At 40.1% G+C, this 15,983-nt stretch overlaps 2 protein-coding genes across 6 annotated transcripts in view; both read left to right on the top strand.

Annotated features, from left to right (window-relative positions):
• LOC131313100 (G-type lectin S-receptor-like serine/threonine-protein kinase RKS1) overlaps window positions 1-15,983 on the top strand; it is a 110,116-nt gene that overhangs the window by 91,107 nt on the left and 3,026 nt on the right. For 2 of the 5 annotated variants that reach the window (XM_058341209.1, XM_058341208.1), the window contains 2 exons: window positions 7,382-7,516; window positions 8,276-8,452. In XM_058341209.1, the coding sequence (XP_058197192.1) occupies window positions 7,382-7,516; window positions 8,276-8,452 (312 nt within the window). Of the gene's footprint in view, window positions 1-7,381; window positions 7,517-8,275; window positions 8,476-9,507; window positions 10,955-15,983 lie in introns of those variants that run through there. The other 3 variants (XM_058341214.1, XM_058341213.1, XM_058341210.1) reach the window with 2 other exon arrangements.
• LOC131313111 (G-type lectin S-receptor-like serine/threonine-protein kinase RKS1) lies at window positions 1,024-2,442 on the top strand. The gene has a single exon (XM_058341240.1). The coding sequence runs from the start codon at window positions 1,166-1,168 to the stop codon at window positions 1,853-1,855; it is 690 nt and encodes a 229-aa protein (XP_058197223.1). The 5' UTR covers window positions 1,024-1,165; the 3' UTR covers window positions 1,856-2,442.

Raw genomic sequence — 15,983 nt, 5'->3', positions numbered from 1 at the left:
ACGTAGCGGTGCCCCAAGGGCATTGAATAATTTTTCCCACTGACATAGTTCCTTAGATAAATAGTCCAATGCCAACATTCATATCCCATCAAACAAGTCGCCTTTTTATTCTGTGGACTCAACCTATCTTTCTGTGCACGATCCCCAATAAATTGATCATGTAAAGATTAAATGCAAACTCGGCTACATAATGGACAAGTAATCGCAGTCAAAAGGCTAGCAAATAACTCAGGACAAGGGGCGGAGGAATTCAAGGCTGAAGTTACATATTGATTGCCAAACTGCAGCATAGGAACCTAGTGAGGTTGTAGGGACATTGCATTCAAATAAGTTTTCTGAACTCTCATTTCTCTGTCTATCTATATTTGCTCATTACTCAAAAAATATCCTTCAAAACTCAAACCAAACAAGTCTATTATGTTCACTTTATACACAGCGTACTCATGTACCACCTGAAATTTTTCCTTTATGGAACTCACCATCTAAGCCCCGTTGCTAAGGGAAATAAGTGTTTATTTGAATACTTATTTTTTAAATTAAAAATGATGTATTATGGAAAAATAATCTGTCTCGTAGAACAGAAAATAAGTACTTAAAAAATAATAATCTTAGCGAAATGGTGCTAAGATAACTCAAGGAATCCTCAAAACAGTAATTCAACACTACGGCCCTATAAGAGACCACGCAGATAAAAGCAGTACAATCCATTGGCCAATCATGCTTTTATAGTTGTTAATATTAGAAACTATAGCATCAATTAGCTCGCTTAGTCAATTATGGATACTTCCAAATTCCTATCAAGCCCAAATCAATTATTGATATCTGCAAATCATTCCAAGGCTGTCCTTCCTTTCTTGTATTCTAGATTTGATTTTATTAGCTGTGATTGTGGGATTGACTAGCTTTATAGAAGGGTCAATGTATTGTAACAATTTGTGTATGTATCAGTAACAATGTAAGGTTCCTGCAATGTATGAAGAGAGAAACCATTGTAATTTTCTTCTCATTCCATTTTATTAGTTAATGTATTCAACAACTCTGTCCTATATTTCATTTTTATCTCACCAAAACCCAAAACAAAAGCAGAGGAAGGAGCTCACGAGTGTCTCCCTTCTTCCTCAAAAAGAACAACAGAAGAGAAAAACAAATCACCTAAACCAGACCCATGTCTCATGATACTAAGATCCTCTGTTCCATTTTCCTAATCCTCCTTCAATACCAATTCCAATTTTGCACCCCCACTGACACCATAAACACCACACAGTCCCTGAAAGATGGTGACTTGCTCAGCTTCAGCAATCAAATCTTTGCCCTGGGGTTCTTTACCCCCGGAAAATCGACAAACCGGTACCTCGGAATATGGTACAGCAAGGTTTCCGAGCAGACCTTTGTCTGGGTCGCCAACAGGGGCGACCCAATCAACGACACATCCGGTTCCTTCTCATTTGACGTCACAGGAAACCTCGTCGTAACTGGTCCAGACCGGAGCAATCTAGTCTGGTCCACAAATGTTTCAGATCTGACGGTGGCGAAAAACTCCTCGGCTCAGCTACTGGATTCAGGAAATTTGGTGGTGCTTGATAGCAAAGGGGTAGTTGTGTGGCAGAGCTTTGATTATCCTACGGATACTTTGCTTTCCAACTTGAGATTCGGTGTGAACCGGAAAACCGGTCTCAACCGGTTCCTGACACCTTGGAAGTCGGGCGATGACCCGGGACTTGGGGAGTACTCTCTCAAAATGGACCTTAACGGGTCTCCTCAATTGTTTCTGTACAAGGTTTCGGGTCTGGTTTGGCGGGCGGGCGGGTTCATGGATAGGGCGCGGGTGGAGCGGTATACCCGAGATGACAACTAAATTCATCTTCAACCTCAGTTATGTCGAAAATCAGGACGAGGTAACTTTGAGTTACTCTATTCGTGACCTCTCAATTTCCTCGAGATGGGTGCTCAACGAATCCGGGACGGTCCAGAGGTTGATGTGGCACGATAACGAGCATAGATGGGTTGAGTTTTACGCAGCTCCGAAAGAACCCTGTGACTCCTACAATTACTGTGGCCCGAACGGTAACTGCGACCCGTCCAACGTAGGCACGGGCCAGTTCGAATGCACGTGCCTGCCCAGGCTTGAGCCCAAGTCGGCACACGACTGGTACCTGAGGGACGGGTCGGGCGGGTGCGTGAGGAAGCGCGGCAGGCACGTGTGTGGGAGCGGCGAGGGCTTCGAGAAGGTGCCACTTACGAAGGTGCTGAACACGTGGATGGCACGTGTGGATAGGGGTGTGACGGGGCTCAAAGAGTGTGAGTCAGAGTGCTTGAGGAACTGCTCGTGCAATGCGTATGCGAGTGCGGATGTTTCTCGCGGGGACAATGAATGCGTGATGTGGCATGGGGATTTAATGGACTCCAGAGTGTTTTCAAGTGGGGGCAGGATTTATACATTCGGGTTGATGCATTTTATTCAGGATAAGATATTACTATGTAATTCAAGATTACAATCCGTTCACGTCATCTTATAAGATAGTTTGGAAAGATTTCCTATCCATTCCCATGTTGTGATAAAATAGAAATGGCCACCTTAATCGAATACGTTTGGGGTGGTAAAGATAACAAGTAGATTAGGACTAAATTTCCCAAGAAACACATAATTTTTTTAATACGGATTTTACTTCAGTAAATTGAAAACTCTTTCCATTTTTAGAGTCTTATACTCCGTAACATGTTTTGCCGGGTATAGGGCTTATAAATGTTCACTATATGAAGTTAATGTGGCTGGAATTCACATCAGCATTATGCAGTGTGTCACGGGGCTGTTTTTTCCTAGAAATTTGCCCATGATGGCATCAAGTTTGTCTGTAATTTGGTCTCAACCAACTAGTGTTTACTCACACACCCGATAAGTTTGAACGTTTAGAAACACACACGAGTTACGGAAACTATCTCAACCTTTATTAAGCATCAACTTACAAAGGAATACACTCTAGAGCTTAGACAGAACATCCCACTTGCCTTAGGCTACGAAAATGTCTTGCCTAAATAGGCTTAGAATCATAAAACGTGGCGACTAAATACATGAGATCATGGGGCCAACCCAAGATCTTGCAGTTGACACCCCTAACTGCCCTAAGGCTGTGCTGGCTCACTCAGAATCTGCCAGCACACTGAAATTTGAAACTGGTTTGCCAATAATTGCTGATAACTGTCCGTTTCTACCTTGGACACATGTCCCATGCTGCAAGCAACATGTGCAGCCCGTTTCTGCGTTGGACACTTGTCCCATGCTCCCAGCAACATGTGCAGAATGCTATTTAACCGTCAATAACCGTTTTGCCTGAGCCAACTCAAGTCTGCCTCCGTTTTGCCCGAGCCATCTCAAGGCTGCCTGGCCAATTTAGTGATCCAACCCCAGCTCCCAATACATAGCCGTTTTTCCCGACTACCGTATCCCACAAGCCTGCTTCCCGTTTAGCATCCATGCCTTGATATCATTGGGCCTTCATGTGCATCACAGCTGCCACTTGCCTCATGGACCAGTGCCGACACCATCGAGTCACCTTGTAAAGACATGCTTGCCTCATGCCTTCGTTTCCATCAATTGGCTAGGGTGCAAGGTGCTAACACCGTGTATACGGGATAGAAAAATTACTCCAAACATGAGAGAATGATGGAAACGCGGGATATTTTTCGGCTTGCGAAACAAGATTCATATGCTTTGGAAAAAGAGGACACAAAAAGGAAAATGAAAACAATAGCAATGAAGTAGACCTAATGCAGGTATTAGTTGGTGATTCGTAGTTATGGCTGCGTGTTTAGTTGGTTTTCATGCTTCTCGAACTGTTATATATCCTGCTCGCCGTGGCTGCGAGGATTCGGCAATGGGGCTGTAGCTTACCGGTGTTTTGCTTCTCGTGGCCAGAACTCGTCGTGTCAGTGGGGATTTGCGTTGGAGTAGCGTCTTGTGTTTTGTGGTTGCGAGCCTATGTTTCAGGTCGAAAGGTTTTGAACACGCCGAGATGTGGCTCCTTGGGATGGCAGATCCATGCTCCAGATTTCATATGTGCTTTTTAGGATTTGAGCTGGGTGTCCTTACAGGATCCTCTATTGCCTTTTCCACAACTGATTTTTAAGTACCGATGTTTCGCTGGGCCTGCACTTGCTGTAGGTGTCTGTGTCTAGGTTTTGATAGTTTTTAACGATCCGAGATATGCAAAACCTTGTGAAGAGTCAAAAGATTTATATCCACGTATTCAATGCATTAAAAAAAATCTGGTCAATAACAGTTGTCTATGAATATCTCTCATTGAATGAACCCAATAACTGACATTTTCTAGGATAAAAAACTAGCACAACAAAACTGTTATTCTCGGAAATAATGACCAAGGGAAAATTACTCTAAACTGAAACAGTAGTGTACCAAAACTTAACACTGAACCGAGAGTTATAAGGCCATCCACAATGGTATAATTAAAAGTCAGTTGTTGCTAAAGTTAACAATATTTGTGCAAAAAATGACTCACAATGGTATAATCAAACTTAACAACATCCTTAGAAATAATCAAATTTTGAGCTTTGGATAATCAAAATTAGCAACCTTTTTCAATAATCAAAATTTGTGAACCCCACACTACATAAGTTAATTGGTTCCAAAATTTATATACGCGCGTATTTCAACTAGTATTTTTTTCTTTTCTTCTTCACTTGCTCTATATCTTTTTCACTTCAACCACAAATTGTTTCTATTTCTTTTCCTCAAAAAATGAAGCTCATATTTATCGATCATCTACAATTTAACTCATCGTTATCGGATTAAGGTATTTCACTCTTTTTCCCTGTTTTTATTTTAGGCTGCATTCTTATGAATTTAACTTAAACTTAACTTAAATCTGAAAATTGTCTTTATTTGAATTTTTTCCCATTTGTTAGTTTTGCACCAAATTTTTATGGGTTATTGATTCGTCTCGACTAGAGGAATCAGAAAAGTATTTTTTTTTTTACTTTTACCCAAGTATTTTGAGAACTAATCACTTTTTAGCAAAAAAAAAAAGAAACTTTTTTGACTAAAAAATGGTTATTCCTTTTTTGTTCCTCCCCCTATGGTTGAGCAAATGAAGAACCTTGCAAAAAAAGAAAAGAAAAGAAGAAGAACGTTGCATTCTTTTCCAAATTCAAGAATACGTCTGATTTTTTTTGAAAGATTAATAGACTGGTGGATTTGTGATATAGGCTATAGAAATAGGAAGAAAAAAAAAAGTTTCGGTATAATTTTGATAGATAACACTAGGAAAAACACCATGTGTTCGATATATTTTTGCCCAAAAAAAAACGTAATGGAGGGAAGTGAATAGTAGAAAACAGATGTGGAGAGAGAAATTGAGTGAAATTATAGTGGACTCCTTATTTTGGTTATGGACTAGAAGTGACCATTGTAAACCTCAATATTATTAAGCTTAGCAACCTCTTAAATGAATAATCAAAAGCTGACGTATCAACTTTTGGTTATCCATTTTTTATTATACCACTGTGGATGGCCTAAACCTTTGAAAAAGTCAAAATCAGTTGCAAAATATTTACACTTTTGAAAAGTCAACCAAGCATGATTCTTCAATCAAGTCTAGCAATGAAAGTATATAACAAATATATACTGCTTTTAAGTATCAAACGGGAAAAAAACGTAATAGTTTTTTTATTTTTTTTCAAAAACTGTAACTGGCCACAAATGTTCCCACAAAATTAGTAGAAAGATAGTAAAAGTCAAAACAAATAACTTTGAGAAACTACTGACATGCACAACTAATCAAAATAGGAGCACGTTAAACAAATTCCACTACTGCTTGAACAGATGCAAAAACAATTACTACAGACTAATAGCAACTTTGATAACTCAAACTAGTGGCAACTTATATACTTCAAGTACCGCCACAGATTGCGTCGGGGTGTCTTTATAGGAAAATTATTTTTCATACGGGTTGTATTCCGCCCGATTTAGATTCGGTGTTATGTAAAAATTTGCTCTGATCTTCTGTATCTCTTATGATCTATTCAGAAAAAACAAAAAAAAAAGTACCGCCACAGAGGAAAAGGAACAAAATCAGTCTTTTGCAAAAAGTTATTTCAAACTGTACGTGTAGGTATTGGAAGATCCAAATATCGTTTTCCAGAACCTGTTACGAGAACAAAACCTTGTTTCCCTTTTTCGAATCTGTTCGTGATGTAAAATCAGATTTTGATCTACAAAACTGTTTTACAAGAAAGAACCGAAAACTATTTTCCAAAAGAGAATTTGTCTTAAGATCGTAGAAAAATAGTGCGGAAAACAATAATGAAATTCACTAATTTCTAGAAATTACAAATTTATGGATTTACAACTTGAACATAAAATTATAGTAATAGAACATGAACGGTAAAGGATCAAGAATTTGCACCCGTTTTGTACAATGGTGCCCTTAAGACAAATTCGCCGCCTCACCGGTGCTGGAGGTTGTATCGGTGTTCGTCTCCCAGGGTTGACTCGGTCACCACTCAGCCTCCGGAGCATTGCCGTAGACTGCTCGTCGAACCATCTTGTGTCTGTACCCTCTCTCTCCCGAAAAGAACAATTGAATTACAGAAGAAGTTGTAGAGATGCTTTGGATTGTTTTCGGTGTGTTGAAACCAAAAGTAGAGATCCCCTTATATAGCTAAAGGAGGAGCCTCTGCCATCAATACTACAATGAATACAAATATTCATGGAGGAGCCAATAATCAATAGGGGAATTGATTCCGTAATTCAATTCTGGAATAAAACTAATACAGTTATTATTCCCGAAATTGAATACACTAGTGTGGATAATAACTCTGGCTAATCAACTCAACTATAACAATTTCTCATTCATCTCTCAATGGAATTTGTTCATTCTTTTACCGGTTTAAAGTCCAGAGCAAGGAGTATCTAAAACCCACTTGGGCCCACCTCGCGCGGTGTGGGTTCTACCAAATTCTCTTTGGTTAAAATTCCATTTTTCCAACACTGACCCTAAAGAAGTCGATAGCATTTGAGAGTTTTCAATTCTCGAAGCCCTTAGAAGAGAGTAAAACCCCAAATCTCAGGCCTTAACGAATAGGTCAAGCCCCTCGGGGTCAGAGCCGGTCCTGACCTAAAACAAAGTGTTGTGGCCACTTGGGCCCCTCCTACATTTTAATCCCTTATTATAGTTCAACAAAAGAGGCGCTAATTTTAATTTTCGCTTTAAGCCCCCGAAAAGTCAAGGCCGGCTCTGCTTGGGGATAACAGTTAGCATGTTCGGGGTCTTTCTCATTTCATAAGTGGTGGAAGAGAGGAACAAAGCAAGTATGCTGTCATCTGTAAGAAAGAAATCACCTTCTTAATTTTTTGTCCTAATTTCAGCCCAATATTTGAAGTCTCAACAACACTCTCATGGGAAGAAGCAGGGAATGGTGGCAGCTATAGCGGCCTCAGTTACTGCGGTTTCGCTTCTCGCATTCTGCTTAATTTGTTGGTTGGTGGTGAAGAAAAGAAGAGGTAAAAGAAACGATCTTCTTCGATCTATAGTCGTTTTGGTTAATTGACTACTAGCGACTAAAAATGATTTATGTCGATTTCGCAATGACTCTTCTCTGTTTTCAATCTTATAAATAAAACTAATGTAACATACATCCAGTCAAAATCCTTCTTTCCTCTTTTCGTCTTTCACGAATTTAAAATAAACTTTCGTAGTTTAATAGTCAAGTAAGGCAACAAATTCTCACCCACGCAATGAATGAGTATAACTAGTGATGCATGATTTCACACGTGATTGACCTTTACGTGGGGGGAAAAAGAGAACGGCGTTTTCATGGAGCAATTTTGTTTTAATGCATCTAGATCTGGATTAATTATTGCAAGACTATGTCCCACAGTTTCTTGTTCATTTGTGTTTCCCTTTGCCGGAGTATTTTATAAGCACAATGCGTTTCGGGATATGATCAATGTCATTTCCATGGAACAGTTAGATTCAAAACATCAACGTCAACATAAATACACAAATACGCCTTGTATAAGAAGTGAACTAGTCAAATCATGTCACCAAGCCGGCTTTCTTGTTCATTTGTGTTTCCCATTTCATAATATATTAGTAAAACAATGAACTTGACAGGTTTAACTTTTTCATTGCATTTCTTGTCAAAAAAAAACTTTTTCATTGCATTTTACTCTCTTTTCTCAAACAGTCAAATTAAGGAAGTAGGACTTTTTAGTTAATTGCATTTTTTTTGCCTAACTTGCTTTTTTACTCAATGGCAGGAATAAGAGAACAACAACATTTATTATTTAGTCCCGACACTACAACATCCCTTGAAGCCTCCTCAATGGGAAAACACTTCGATGAAAGTGGCACAAATCCAGAATTATCATATTTTGACCTAAGCATCATTGTCTCAGCCACAGGCAATTTTTCGTTGGATAACAAGCTTGGTGAAGGTGCATTTGGCACCGTGTATAAGGTAACCTCCAAGATGGAAAGTATCACGCAATCGCATACTGTATTTGAATATGGAAGATGATAAAATTACCCATTAAGCTGTCAATCTAGTATTTGCAAAACTTATGTTCGAATATGTAGTGCATTGGAATATAGGAAGTGTGCATCAGAAATTCAGTGGTCTCGCATTTTGTTTACCGTATTGACACTCCCAATGGGCGATCTATTCTAGGTTCATTTGAACGTCGTCTAAGCTCACCATGTAAAGATTAAATGCAGGGTCGGCTACCTAATGGACAAGAAATCGCAGTCAAAAGGCTAGCAAAGAATTCCGGACAAGGGGCGGAGGAATTCAAGACCGAAGTTACATTGATTGCCAAACTGCAGCATAGGAACCTAGTGAGGTTGCCGGGACATTGCATTCAAATAAGTTTTCTTAACTCTCATTTCTCTATCTATCTATCTATCTTAGCTCATTACTCAAAAATCATCCTTCAAAACTCAAACCACACATGTCTACTATGTCCACCTTATATGCGGCATACTCATATACCACTTGAAATTTCTTCCTTTATGGAACTCACCATCTAAGCCCCGTTGCTAAGGGAAATAAGAGTTTATTTGAATACTTATTTTTTAATTAAAGATGATGTATTATAGAAAAATAATCTATCTCGTAAAACAAAAAATAAGTACTTAAAAAATAATAATTTTAGCGAAACGGGGCTAAGATAACTCAAGGGATCCTCAAAACAGCAATCCAACACTACGGTCCTATAAGAGACCACGCAGATAAAAGCAGTACAATCCATTGGCCAATAATGCTTTTCAAGTTGTTAATATTAGAAACTATAGCATCAATTAGCTAGCCTAGTCAACTATGGATACTTCCAAATTCCTATCAAGCCCAAATCAATCATTGATATCTGCAAATCATTCCTGGGCTTTCCTTCCTTTCTTGTATTCTAGATTTGATTTTATTAGCTGTATAGAAGGGTCAATGTATTGTAACAGTTTGTATATATATCAGTAACAATGTAAGGTTTTCTCATTCCATTTTACTAGTTAATGTATTCAACAACTCTGTCCTATATTTCATTTCTACCTCACCAAAACCCAAAACAAAAGCAGAGGAAGGAGCTCACGAGTGTCTCCCTTCTTCCTCAAAAAGAACAACAGAAGAGAAAAACAAATCACGTAAACCAGACCCATGTCTCATGATACTAAGCTCCTCTGTTCCATTTTCCTACTCCTCCTTCAATACCAATTCAAATTTTGCACCCCCACTGACACCATAAACACCACCCAGTCTCTGAAAGATGGTGACTTGCTCATCTCCAGCAATCAAACCTTTGCCCTGGGGTTCTTTACCCCCGGAAAATCGACAAACCGGTACCTCGGAATATGGTACAACAAGGTTTCCGAGCAGACCTTTGTCTGGGTCGCCAACAGGGGCGTCCCAATCAACGACACATCCTGTTCCCTCTCATTTGACGTCACGGGAAACCTCGTCATAACCGGTCCAGACCAGAGCAATCCGGTCTGGTCTACAAATGTTTCGGATCCGACGGTGGCGAAAAACTCCTCGGCTCAGCTACTGGATTCAGGAAATTTGGTGGTGCTTGATAGCAATGGGGTAGTTGTGTGGCAGAGCTTTGATTATCCTACGGATACTTTGCTTCCCAACTTGAGATTCGGTGTGAACCGGAAAACCGGTCTGAACCGGTTCCTGACATCATGGAAGTCAGGCGATGACCCGGGACTCGGGGAGTACTCTTTGAAAATGGTCCTTAACGGGTCTCCTCAAATGTTTCTGTACAAGGGTACGGGACCGGTTTGGCGGGCGGGTTCGTGGATAGGGCGCAGGTTTAGCGGTATACCCGAGATGACATTTAACTACATCAAGGACAACTACGTCGAAAATCAGGAGGAGGTAACTTTGAGTTACTCTTTTCGTGACCCCTCGATTATCTCACGATTGGTGCTCAATGAATCTGGGACGCTCCAGTGGTTGACGTGGAGAGATAACGAGCATAGATGGGTTGAGATTTACGCAGGTCCAAAAAAACCCTGCGACTCCTACAACTACTGTGGCCCAAACGGTAACTGCAACCCGTCCAACATAGGCATGGGCCAGTTCGAATGCACGTGCTTGCCCGCGTTTGAGCCCAAGTCGGCACGCGACTGGTACTTGAGGGACGGGTCGGGCGGGTGCGTGAGGAAGAGGGGCGGGCACGTGTGCGGGAGCGGCGAGGGCTTCGAGAAGGTGCCACTTGTGAAGGTGCCAAACACGTGGACGGCACATGTGGATAGGGGTGTGACGTGGCAAAAAGAGTGTGAGTTGGAGTGCTTGAGGAACTGCTCGTGCAATGCGTATGCAAGTGCGGATGTTTCTCGCGGGGACAGTGGATGCGTGATGTGGCATGGAGATTTAATGGACTCCAGAGTGTTTTCAAGTGGGGGCCAGGATTTATACATTCGGGTTGATGCAGTTGAATTAGGTATGCAATCAATTTCTGCTACTATATTTTTTTTTGTCAGATTTGCTGGATATATATATTGTTTTATTTTGATAGATTTTCAATAATAGGTCGTTTTTAACGGATAAGATATTACTATGTAATTCAAGATTTCAATCGGTTCCCGTCATCTTATAAGATAAGATAGTATGGAAAGATTTCCTATCCATTCTCATGTTGGGATAAAATAGAAATGGCCACCTTAATCGAATCCGTTTGGGGTGGTAAAGATAACAAGTATATTAGGACTAAATTTCCCAAGAAACACATAATTTTTTTAATACGGATTTTAGTTCAGTAAATTGAAAACTCTATCCATTTTTAGAGTCTTATAACATGTTTCGCGGGGTATAGGCTTATACAATGTTTAATTACTACATGAAGTTGATGTGGCCGGAATTCACATCAGCATTATGCCGTGTGTCACGGGGCTGTTTTTTGCTTAGAAATTTGTCCGTGATGGCACCAAATTTGTCAGCAACTTGGTCTCAACCAACTAGTGTTTACTCACACATCCGATAAATTTGAACGTCTAGAAACACACACGAGTTACGGGAACTGTCCCAACCTTTATTAAGAATCAACCTACAAAGGAATACACTCAAGAGCTTAGACAGAACATCCCACTTGCCTTAGGCTACGAAAATGTCTTGCCTAAATAGGCTTACAATCATAAAAACGTGGCCACTAAGTACATGAGATCATGGGGCCAACCCATGATCTTGCAGTTGACACCCCCAACTGCCCTAGGGCTGTGCTGGCTCGCCCAAAATCTGCCACCACACTGAAATCTGAAACTGCTTGGCTAATAACTGTCTGTTTCTACCTTGGACACTTGTCCCATGCTGCCAATAACATCTGCAGCCCGTTTCTGCCTTGGACACTTGTCCCATGCTCCCCAACAACATGTGCAGAATGTTGTTTAACCGTCAATAACCGTTTTTGCCTGAGCCAACTCAAGTCTGCCTCCGTTTTGCCCGAGCCAACTCAAGGCTGCCTGGCCAATTTCGTGATCCAACCCCAGCTTCCAATACTTAGCCGTTTTTCTCGATTGCCTTGTCCCACAAGCCTGCTTCCCTTTTAGCATCCATGCCTCGATATCATCAGGTTTTCATGTGCATCACAGCTGCCACTTGCGTCATGGACAAGTGCCGACACCAACCGACACCATCGGGTCACCTTGTAAAGACATGCTTGCCTCATGCCTTCGTTTCCATCGGTTGGCTAGGGTGCAAGGTGCCACCGCTAACCAAACTTAACAAGCCTTGACCTTCAAAGTGCTAACACCGTGTATACGGGATAGAAAAATTACTCCAAACATGAGAGAAAGATGGATACGCGGGATATTTTTCGGCTTGCGAAACAAGATTCATATGCTTTGGAAAAAGAGGAAACCATAAGGAAAATGAAAACAATAGCAATGAAGTAGACCTAATGCAGGTGTTAGTTGGTGATTCGTAGTTATGGCTGTGTGTTTAGTTGGTTTTTGTGCTTCTCGAACTGTTATATATCCTGCCCGTCGTGGCTGTGAGAATTCGGTAGTGGGGCTATAGCTTACCGGTATTTTGCTTCTCATGGCCAGAACCCGCAGTGTTAGTGGGGATTTGCTCTGGAGTAGCGTCTTGTGTTTTGTGGTTGCGAGCTTGTGTTTCACGTCGACGGGTTTTGAACACGCCGGTGTGGCTCCTTGGGATGGCAGATCCATGCTCCAGATTTCATATGTGCTTTTTAGGGTTTGAGCAGGGTGTCCTTGCAGGATCCTCTATTGCTTTTTCCGCGACTGGTTTTTAAGTACCGACGTTTCGCTGGGCCTGCACTTGCAATAGGTGTTTGTGTCTAGATTTTGATAGTTTTGATTAATTCTTTTATCTTTTGATGATTTCTACAATGTCTTATAGCTTTGACATATGGTATTTGACCATTTCAAAAATTAAATGAGATTCAACCTGTTTTGAGTTTGCAAGTTATCTTAGAACTAATGACTGATGAAGACTTGAGCAAGACATTTTATCAAAAGAAGCCGGGTTGGAGTAATCAACCTGTGAAATTGTGTGCCGATTGACTTCTACGTTTGTTGAATTGCAGATGGCCCTATCATTCTTGTTTGTCCAACAATATTAAACATTGATAGAAAGGTGGTTGCAACTTGTCACGCTTTCGATTTTCAACATAAATAAATAGACCATTTCAATAAAAGATCCTCACGTAAGTTAAATAATACCCAAAAGAAGTTCTTATCTGTTTAATTTACAAATCAAGTCTCTAAGTTAAGAAATATACAACATTGGCACACCGGCTCCAAAATAAGCTTAAGTTCGAATACGAACAAGTTAATTAGTTACAAACGATTTAGTTAAAAGAATTTCTAGAATAATTAGTTACAAACTCATCTTATCAAAAGAAAAACCATTACAAGATGATTAGGTAACTAAAAGCAGTTAGCTTCCAAAAAATGTCTTCACATCCTAACACTCGTGACATGTAGGCTATTGTTCGACATTAAAACCTGAAAAGAATGATAGGTTGAGCTACACTAACCCAATAGGAAAATCTCTACAAAATCTATATGCTAATGAGATGATAAACATGGACACAGTGAATCAAGCTAAATGGCAAATTCTAGTTGGTAGAAGTGAGCAATTAATGATCTTAAATCATTAGAGTATAAGAAATAAGCACACAATGATAAATCCAGCAACTACACGTACTAACACCATTAATAGTATCAAAACACTCTCACAAATACACATACACATACACATTTCTTCTACCAAATTTCCACCCCTTGCGATTTCGTATTTTCACCCCTTGCATTACGGTAAACTCCACCTCTTGCGTTACGACAGACTCCACACATTCCAACATACACAAGCACGCGACAAATACCTCATGGGTCTCAACAATCAAGTCAATAATACAACTTTCATAAGATATGAAATTCTCAAGCCATAAAGTGTTTCACCCGAACTATGTATAGCATTCAAATACTAACATCACACGAAATCACCACATAACATGTAGAGAAAGAGATAAATCCCTACCAAAGTGGGTTTGAGCAAACCCCAAGTCTACCAAGTGCTATAAGCTTAAATCCACCAAGAACAAGCTTCACCCAAGCTTTGCTACAAGATCTAGAGTAGATATAACCCAAAAACAAGATAAACAAGCATAGATCAACAAGTGATTGAGAGGAGAGAGAGAAAAACGTAATTGAGAGCCAAAAAAAGTAGGACCAAGAATACAAAACTTACCCCTTATCCACCAAATGTGAGATTCAAGTGAGTTTGACGTAGAAAACAATTAGATCTTGAAGATTTGAGATAAAATTCAAGAGATTTGAGTGAGATTGGAGTGGGGTAGGTGAGAAGGGGTGTTTCTAGGGTTATTTCGTAGGTTTGGGTGTGAAAAATGACAAAAATGGGTATTTATAGAAGTCTGAAATATGTGTTGAATTTTCTGAAATTTCACAGCGCGTACTGGTACTGGGCGATTCCCAGTACCAGTACTGGAACACCAAAAATGCCAAACGACACAACTTCTGGACAACGGGTACCGGTAATGGGCAAAACGCAGTACCGGTACTAACTGGAGAAAAAAATGAAATTTTTTTTTTTTACTAACGGTTATCAAATCGAACCTCACTTGCTACCAACACCTCCAAACATCAATACACCATCAAAATACCATCTTCCACATATATTAAGATTAAAGAAAAATAAAATAAATTCACGGGTCTCTACACAACTTGCAACACGTCTTATCCAAAAAAAATTTGGTGCCAAAAATTACAGCTAGCACAGGACTTTACCTTTTAATTCTGAAAGCATGTTCTGGGTCTTTTTCTTTTCTTTTCTTTTTTTATAACTTAGGCGTCCATGTCAGCTTATGTGCATCTCGACTAATCCCGAGGAACCAGTCTAACCACCCATTTGTTGGAGTCCCAATTAAAGTAAAGGCGAAGCTCTGTATGGACTGACTGTTGGAAAATAGTGTAGAAAAATTTCTGGAAATTACAAATTTATAAATTTACAACTTGAACATAAAATTACAGTAACTAGAACATGAACTGTAAAAGATCAAGAATTTGCAAACCGACACCCGTTTTCTACAACGGTGCCCTTAAGACAAATTCGCCGCCTCACCAGTGCTGGAGGTTTTGCCGGTGTTCGTCTCTCAGGGTTGACTCAGTTACCACTCAGCCGCCGAAGCACCGCCGTAGACTGCTCGTCGAACCAACTTGTGTCTGTACTCTCTCTCCCGAAAAGAACAATTATATTGCAGAAGAAGTTGTAGAGATGCTTTGGATTGTTTTCGGTGTGTTGAAACCAAAGGTAGAGATCCCCTTATATAGCTGAAGGAAGAGCCTCTGCCATCAATACGACAATGAATATAAATATTCATGAGCCAATAATCAATAGGGGAATTGATTCCGCAATTCAATTATGGAATAAAACTGATACAGTTATTATTCCCAAAATTGAATACACTATCATGGATAATAACTCTGGCGAATCAACCCAGCTATGACAATTTTTCATTCATCTCTCAATAGAATTTGTTCATTCTTTCACCGGTTTAAACTCCTTAGCAAGGAGTATCTAAAACCCACTTGGACCAACCTCACACGGTGTGGGTCTTATCAAATTCTCTTTGGTTAAAATTTCATTTTTCCAACACTGACCCCAAAGAAGTTGATAGCATCTGAGAGGTTTCGATTCTCGAAGCCCTTAGAAGAGAGCAAACCCCCAAATCTCAGGCTTTAACCACTAGGTCAAGACCCTCAGGGTCAGAGATGGTCCTGACCAAAAGCAAAGTGTTGCGCCCGCCTGGGCCCCTCCTACTTTTTTATCCTTTATTATAGTCCAACAAAAGAGGCCCTAATTTTAATTTTTGCTTTAAGCCCCCGAAAAGTCGAGACCGGCTCTACTTGGGATTAGCACTTAGCATGTTCGGGGTCTTTCTCATTTCATAAGTGGTGGAAGAGAGGAACAATGCAATTATGTTGTCATCT

This window comes from Rhododendron vialii, chromosome 13a (assembly GCF_030253575.1).
Source record: "Rhododendron vialii isolate Sample 1 chromosome 13a, ASM3025357v1".
Classification (NCBI taxonomy): domain Eukaryota; kingdom Viridiplantae; phylum Streptophyta; class Magnoliopsida; order Ericales; family Ericaceae; genus Rhododendron; species Rhododendron vialii.
Note: the sequence above shows the minus strand (reverse complement) of the source record. Positions and strands in the feature narration are given on the sequence as shown.

What these genes read in the sequence shown, in the direction of transcription:
- LOC131313111 (XM_058341240.1), top strand. Translation starts at nt 1,166, where the DNA reads ATGTCTCATGATACTAAGATCCTCTGTTCCATTTTCCTAATCCTCCTT.